This window comes from Miniopterus schreibersii (assembly GCF_964146895.1).
Source record: "Miniopterus schreibersii genome assembly, chromosome: 8".
In the NCBI taxonomy this organism is placed as follows: domain Eukaryota; kingdom Metazoa; phylum Chordata; class Mammalia; order Chiroptera; family Miniopteridae; genus Miniopterus; species Miniopterus schreibersii.
The window spans coordinates 71,019,110-71,027,058 of record NC_138109.1 but is presented as its reverse complement, the minus strand read 5'-3'; the positions used below and the strand labels follow the sequence as shown (position 1 = coordinate 71,027,058).

Below are 7,949 nucleotides of genomic sequence, written 5' to 3'. Positions count from 1 at the left end.
CTGGTTATGCTGTCATCGTTATTGTTGTTTTTTAAGCACTAATAGCTTGACACAGCCTTATGTGGGCACCACATGCCCTCTAATGAATGTTTAATCAGTGTTCTTCCTAGGGGTTTTGTTGTTTCTCTTTTCTAAAGCTACAGCAGCACCGAGGAAGCTGTGTGCTGATGTATGTGCTCAGAGGGAAATGGTTCTGAGGAATTTCTGGTGTTGGAATAGATACTGCACAGTGGTCAGTCATGCAGAAATCAAGGTTTAATTTGGTCCTGGGGACAGTAAAGCCCACAAATAGAAATCTGCAGGCTCATCCCAGCCAAGAGCTTACTATGACTCTGAGAACTATGCAGCCGGAGTCATCTTTGGGGTGTGGAAAATTTGGGTGATCCCCTGTGGGCTTCATATTTGGGGAATTTCCACTGTGACAACTGCTTTGGGGCTCCTGCTGAGACCAGGTGCTTGGAGCAGTCAAGAAGCAGCAGGTATAGGAAGAGAAGGGGTGTTCCCAGCTCAGTCCAGAAAGACTTGAGTCTCATGTTTATATGAGAGTAGAGTTGGGGTCAAGCAGGCTTCTTGGTGCCTGTCCTAGTCTTCCCTTATACCTCCTGCCCTACTGGTACAGTCTGCTCTCTTCCTTCACCCTGCAAGACCACATTGGCATTTTTGAGATATTTCTGGTGTTGGAACAGATATTGCACAATGGTAGGTTATGTAGTGATCAAGGTTTAATTTGGTCCCAGGCACAGTTTTACCATAATTTACCCATTTTCACCAAATGTCTCCTATATCATGTTTGGTTGGGAAGCCCAAGTACAATTTACTCTGGTGCCCACACCCCAAATTCCCTAGGCCTATGACACACCAATAGATTTGACTGTCTTTACTCACCACATAATTCTTCACAAAACATGCCTGTAAATAAAGACCTGGAAAATTCCAGTAGGAAAATCGAAGCAGGGTTCATGAATGTGCTTGCTGACATTCAGCTCTGTTCAATCATAAACAAAAATACAGCCAAGTGCTCTGTATCAGAGCAATCTCAGCAGTCCTCATAATCACATCACTTCCCACTTAGGCTGCTCCCCAAGTAAGATATACATTTATTTGACAAGTTAATCAATACTTGAATGGAAGAGTTTTTGACAATGTCACTATGTTCAGTGTTTATATCTGCCCTGAATGCTTGCTCACAAGGGGGACAGATTTCCTAATATTTTTATAACTTATTTTCTCATTGCCCCAATCATTTGCTATTATACCATACAGGGTAGAATCTCCCTATACTTTTGCCTAGATTGGGGGGAGGGGGGAAATAGATGACCAATCCATGAAAATAACTAGCTTATGAAAGTGCTTATTTTTAGGAAAGATGGGATTATTAAAAAATGACGCAGGATTGGGAGTTAAAGATCTGGGCAACAAAGCTCCTGGCTCAGTTCTGACACGAACTCTTTGGCCTCAGACAGGTAACTTCTCATCTAGGTCCTCAGCAACCTGTCCTGTAAAGTGAAGTTTGAATGATCCTAAATTTTTTTCTCTGTCTAAACCTTCTCTAACACTGAGTTTATGAATTTCTTTGGCCTATGGTCAGATTTTGACCACAGACTATCCTCCACAGAGTTCAGACAAAGGTAACAAATTCTGAGACAGTAGGAGTTATTTTTGCATGTCCAGCAAGCCTTTTAAAATTCAAGAGTCCTCACCCCCTTCTTAAGTTTAAATGTTGTTTCCCGTCCTTCCTACTTTCTTAATGTTTCTCCACCACCTCCCCATACCAAAAATAAGAAAAAAGAAAAGAAAAACCCTCTTGTGTTTTCTTCCTTTTTAGTTCTTGGAAAATAGCATATAATCACTTCTCCTTCTTTGGCTGCCTCATGTCACCTGTGAAAACAAGAACAGAGAGAGCGACTTCAGATTTCAGGGTTTCCCTAATGGGTTCTTATGTAGGTAGACAGTCACCCTGACTTGAGGCAGTGGAAAGTTGAGGACGCTTTTCCCAAGGCAGGAGGTTGCCCTTCAAGGAGTTCTAAAAACTACCATCACTATCACAAGGGCTAGAAGTCACTCTGCTCTCTCCCCTTGGTGCTCAGCTCATAGCAGCCAGTTGACCCATGGTGCTGCGGGCCTTTGTGCAGGTCTTTGTATCTAATATGAGCCACTGATTGCTGTTTGCAGGTTGTACACAAATATAGAGACAAAGAGATCACATCAAATTAGAGAGGAACTCAAAGACTGAGTAGTCACCTAATTAGGGGTCATTCTGTGACCTCTCACCAAATCAACTTATCAGCCTGGGTAGAAAAGTACTTGCATATTGATTAGTTTTTAGTAAGCTCATTAAAGGGCCTTTATTTGGCTGAAATTATAGCTTTGGATTTCTAGAATTACTTCTATTCAGCCAACAAGTTGTTGTCTCCATATTTAATGATCATAAATCTTTGCATAACCTTTGAAATTTCTGAAGCTTTGTATACCAACCCCCAGTGCTTTGAGTCTAACTATAATCATAACCTCACTTCTTCAACCCCAGGTACCAAGGATTGCAGATTTTATTTCCATTTAAGGAACACAACAAAACATGGAGGGTTGGAGAAAAGCAGCAGAAGCAGGAGTGGAAGTAGTGGTGGGAAGTTCCTTTGGGAGAAGAGAGCAGGTGGCTCCTTCCACTGGACCAGAGTCTCCCATATCCAACACTAAGTAGCTGGATGGAGCACTAAGAAATTCTCACATACCCACCAATGTGCTAGAAAAGGCACTTTACCCAAAAGTGTATCTGTGTGGAGCTCCAACAGTCATTTCATTCCATAGAGACTTACATGGTGTGACTATAACAGGAATAATATTTTCCTTTTTGTTTTTACAAGTGGGGGTGGGTCCTTAGTCTTACATTCTCATGGGGTTGAGCAGTTTCTAGGCTTCTTTGAGTCTTCAAAATTCCTCTCTTACCATGTTTCCATAGTGCTAGAGATAAGGAAACTGTTGACTTAGTACTAGATCATACTATCTTACCCAAACAAAGTTCACAAAATGGATTTCTAACTCTGATTGGGAAATAATGTTATTTGTTATCACTCTTTTCTTCATTGGGAGGTTTTCCTAGGGGAACACTTCATCACTGGTGGTTAGGGAGTTAGGTCCACTCCTGACTTTACTCCTTTCTTCACCCTCATTCGATAGGACCAAAGAGTAGAGATATTTTAAGCCAAACACTTAATGTTCTTCTGCAAGATCCAAACATTTCCTGCTGGCATTGTAAATGAACCATTCTTTTAATCAATATCACTATGGATACTGTATGTAATTATACATCCTGTTATTCCAATAATCAGAACACAGGCTAAGTAAAAACATGCTGTTCACAAAGATTTACACCTATGTATCTACAATCACAAAAGCTACTTCTAGACTTCGAGTTGAAAATTTGAAGAACGTTTGCCTGGTTTTAGTGGGTTGGCCTGGAAAAGGGTGAGAAGGCAGATGGTTAGGGGGATATGAGGTGTTAGAGGAGTGAGACTGGAGCACCGATGAGCAGTCACAACGCAGAAGTAGCAGGAGACAGGTGGAGCTGAGGGCTGGCTGGAGAAACCCTTGCGGGTAAAGAGGTTGAGGAAGAAGGATATGGAATTAACCCAGAGTAGACTATTTAAAGAGAAGAAGTTAGGACAAGAAGGCAAAAATGCTTCAGAAATACATGAGGAGTCATCTCAAGATAAGATTCTTTTCACGTGAAATGATGAGGGACAACACGCAGAGCAGAACTTACAACAAATTTCTTCATGGATGAAAGGAGGCCGACAAGATGTCCTCTAAGCAGCTTTGGCAATAAATCTCCTTAAAAAGAAACCTTCTCTAGAGCAAGTAGCATTAAGGGACGGTTTGAATGTCATTCTGCCCAAGGCACCATAACAAGGCCACTTGGCCAGATCGAATGTTCTATTATAAACTGTCTTTAGGATAAAAAGGATTGATGGTCTCAGGCCTCAGCACATACCCCTCGGGGATGTAAGAAGAGGGGTCATGGGTTCCAGGCCAACATGGAAGTCCTCCTATATGTAGACGAACAGTCAGTTTATTGTCCATGATCCCCAACTGGGCCAGACTGCGCCTCAGGATTTCAGAAGCAGAGATTCTAATTAATCCTAGCTTGGATTAGCTTGCTCTCCTATTTCACTCATGATGTTCTTTAGGAACTGCACCATCCCTGTCAATTGGCATGCAGTTAGGTGGTTGTTACTTTTAATCGCCTTAACTGGGGAAACTGGTAACTTACGCAAAAATAGAAGGGGAGGATTAGAATATCCACCTAGAAAAGGTTTCTGATTTTTGCTGGAGGCGAATTAGATTAACAGTCATTGTGACTAACCCTATGTGCCAGGCCTTGTTCCTGTGTTGTCTCCATGATGCACAAGAGAAAACGGAAACAAAAAGACATTGAGTGCCTTGCACAGAGTCACAGGTCTACAAGTGGGAAGAATAAGGGAGGATCCCAGGCAGCCCAGCACAGAACTTTTCTGCTAACCATGGCGTCACCAGTGTACTCCTTTGAATTTCTGTTCTCATGTAAGGAATCTCAGGTTGTGGAAGGAGAGGAGAAAGTAGGGTTAGCCCTAGTTTTGGACAGAGTAGGTGGCTGCTTAATAGGCATTCCCACAGATCCAGAACAGAGGCTTGGAGAGGAACTCAGAGATAGAGGAACCATGCAGCTGACTGCCCAAGCCTAGGCAATGCTGTAGTATACACCCGCTCACACGGCAGGCATTAACCCGGACCCAACTGAGATGTGCGGTTGCCCTACTTAGAGGGCATCTGAATGGTATTGACACGGGTCACACAGTGGAGGGAAGCCTTAGAGTGTTTTACCCAGACAAGGACATGGGAACATGTGTTTGAATAGATAGTTCTGATTAGCCTTAGGCAATTTAAAAGTGTTCACTGTGCCTGGCCAGGTATGGCTCAGCGGTTAAGCGTCGACCTAGGATCCAGGCGATCGGGTTCGATTCCGGGTCAGGGCACATGCCCGGGTTGTGGGCTCGAACAATGACTCTCTCATCATTGATGTTTCTCTCTCTCTCTCCCTTTCCTTTCCTCTCTCTGAAATCCATAAAGATATATTAAAAAATAAATAAAAATAAAAATAAAAAATAAATAAAAGTGTTCACTGTCATTGAAATTTTAAGTGATCTAACTTCTCTTTTAATGTCTAATATCCATTTCTGATTAAGATCTCAGAATTTAACATCATTTATGATCCTATTTTGATGCTATATAGCATGAATGGCTTTTCACTTATTCTATTCTTAAGGAGTTAAAAGCCTAGAGAGAGGAGAGACACAGTAGTCTCTGTCTGTTTATAGTAGTCTATCCTTCACATAAACATTCACATATGCATGATGTAAATGAAGGCCCAGGGGGTGATGCCTGGCCTGTTTGCTTTTTGAGACCTAATTGTAGTGAAACATTGGATATAGTACTTAAACAACAAGGCCTATTAAAAAGGACTTGTTGAAAATAATGATTCAATAATATTAAATATTGTGAAAATTTTGTTTTTTAATTCAATGGATGTTTCAAAGTCACTGTTTAACAATTTAAAAATTAATCATTGAACCAAATACAATTGATTAAAAAGTTATTGTTCTCTAAGCTCTGAGTAATCAATTATTTTTCTCTGCACATCTTTATCTGCCAAATTTTAAGTGGATTAGTTCCTGCCTTTCTTCTTTTTTTAAATATAGATTTGGGGAAGGCATCAAAAATCTTTACCCAGAATTTCAAGGAGCCAAAACTAGTTAGAATTAGATATCAGCACATCTGAAATGTCAACACTTGTTTTTTCTGCCTAGTTTCCTGTGATTTGGAGTCCTGATTTTTGGGAGTAATTTTTAGTATTCCATTTTTTAAATGCTTTCAAGGAGGATATTGCCATTGGGACTTTCTTAACCAGCTAAATTCTCAAGTAGAAAACATGTGAAAAAGCCAAGTTGTGTGCTTATTTATCCAGGGTCTCAGTCTCCTCTGGGAAACATACCTTCGGAAGCTGTTGTGTGTGTTTTTTTTGCACATACGGCTTATGTTCTCACACCAGTTCATAGATTGGGAGGAAGATGCCGCTTCTGCCATTTCTATTTTGATAGAACAGAATGGCGTGTGGGTGTGTGATGTGGGGGATTGTATGCGACTCTTGCCTTCCTTATATACCAAATCAGGGCAGAGTTCCTGCACTTCTTGGGTAGGGAAAAAATCATGGGTATTGTGCAACCTGACTTTTTGGTGGTTAATTTTCCAACAAAATAATATTTTGGGCATTGGAGGGATAGGGAAAGCAGGGAGAAGAATAAAACTTTCCATTTGAAAATCAACTAAGTTAAGATTATTTTTTTCTGATGAAGCAGCAGCATGGTTCTACCCACCTATAATTAGAAAGCTTAGCTTTCCAACACACGCACATTGCCCAAGACCCTGTCTAAATGAGAACTCCAATCTCAAGCACAGGATGTGATCTTATCTGGTAAATGCCTCACTAAAGGTTGGAAAGCAACCTCGTGGGAAAGGGATGAGAGCTCATCCCGGAAGGCACTGCTGAGGCTGCAAGAGCTAAAAGGGTCATTTCCTTCAAACCAAACCAAATCAAAACAAATAACAAAAAACCTTGACATTTAAACATCTTGTATCCCTCAAGCCCTTCCTTAAGTGGGGAAGACCCTGAGTTCATTTTTTCATGCTGGGGTTGGTGACACCTTGCTCTCTGGGTCCTGAGTTCTCTAAGGGTTCTTTTTAGCCTTAAAGGTAAAGGAAGTGCTGTTTGGGGGAGGAGGGGAGATCATTTGGTAGGGTTCTTTAGAAAGTATGACTCTACCCCAGGCTCTTCCTTTGCCTACCTTGATAAGACCTGTCTGAGACCTTGGACAAAGGCATCAAGCATCACTGCCTTCTGCTTTGAATTAGTTTCTCCTCTGTTTCCAGGAGGAGTGGAGAGAGGGCAAGGAAGAGGTGTCTCTGCAGGTAAAATACAAATAAACTGACCCCATTTCCAGTGGTTGAGCTTCTCTCCAAGTAGGTAGATGCCAGCACTAAAGATGTAGCTGAGAGAGAAGAAGGCTGCTAGACCCACTGGGCTGAGTTTGGCAAACACAGGATACACCCACGTACCAGTCTCAACGTAGATCCATAGGACCCTGCAGAAAATGACAAGTCACAATGATTAGGACAGTAGGGGGAAAAGCTTTCTATTTAGATCAATGAGTTCTAGAGCTCAGGGAAATGAAAAGAAGCCATGGGGGATATTTGTCATCAGTTCAGGTGTTGCACAAACCTACAGAAGTGAGTCTTTTCTAGATAGAACTGAGTCAATGAGACATCCTATATTTCATGGGCTGGGCTTGGATATTTTAACTAACCTATTAAATTCAACTATGGTGAAAAAATATGGGAGGACACTGAATACATCATTAGTCAAAGACAGTGTGGGAGACATGAATCATTCCTTTCCCTGAGAGGTATGACCTGCTGAGACATTGAGCCTGTTAAGATGGTATCCATTTGCTGGCTCTCAACCAGACAGATGGGCTTTGAATTTCTGTACCTAAGAGTCATGTGTAGTTTTCCATTAACTTTCCAAGTCTGTTGGGGTAGGAGGGACAGCGATTGAGCATTATTACTCTAGCACAATATGCCTGGGGTTTAATTGTTGGCCCTGATTTTACCTCCTGGATGAAGCCATGGATGGAGTGTTAAGTAGGAATGGATGGAATTACAGGAGGCTCAGATCTTGCTCATGTGAGGATAGAATATAAATCATTTCTGTAAGCCAAGAGAAGGAAAGAAATGCTAGGAGAGGAGGCACAATGTCTTAAGTGAAGCCTAAAAATGCAGCTTTCTGGAAATCAACTGCACTGGAAGATGCCAAAATCTGAAATAAATTTTAAAATTAAACATGGGGAAGATGATGTATC

At 41.4% G+C, this 7,949-nt stretch overlaps 1 protein-coding gene across 2 annotated transcripts in view; it reads right to left on the bottom strand.

The window, feature by feature from the left end:
• Positions 1–710: 710 nt before the first annotated feature.
• ADTRP (androgen dependent TFPI regulating protein) overlaps positions 711–7,949 on the bottom strand; it is a 55,640-nt gene continuing 48,401 nt past the window's right edge. Inside the window, exons 5-6 of one of the 2 annotated variants that reach the window (XM_081144566.1) lie at positions 7,021–7,172; positions 711–1,878 (exon numbers count right to left, since the gene is read on the bottom strand). In XM_081144566.1, coding sequence (XP_081000692.1) covers positions 1,847–1,878; positions 7,021–7,172 — 184 coding nt within the window. In that variant the 3' untranslated portion in view covers positions 711–1,846. The remainder of the gene's footprint in view (positions 1,879–7,020; positions 7,173–7,949) is intronic. The other variant, XM_081144567.1, reaches the window with a different exon arrangement.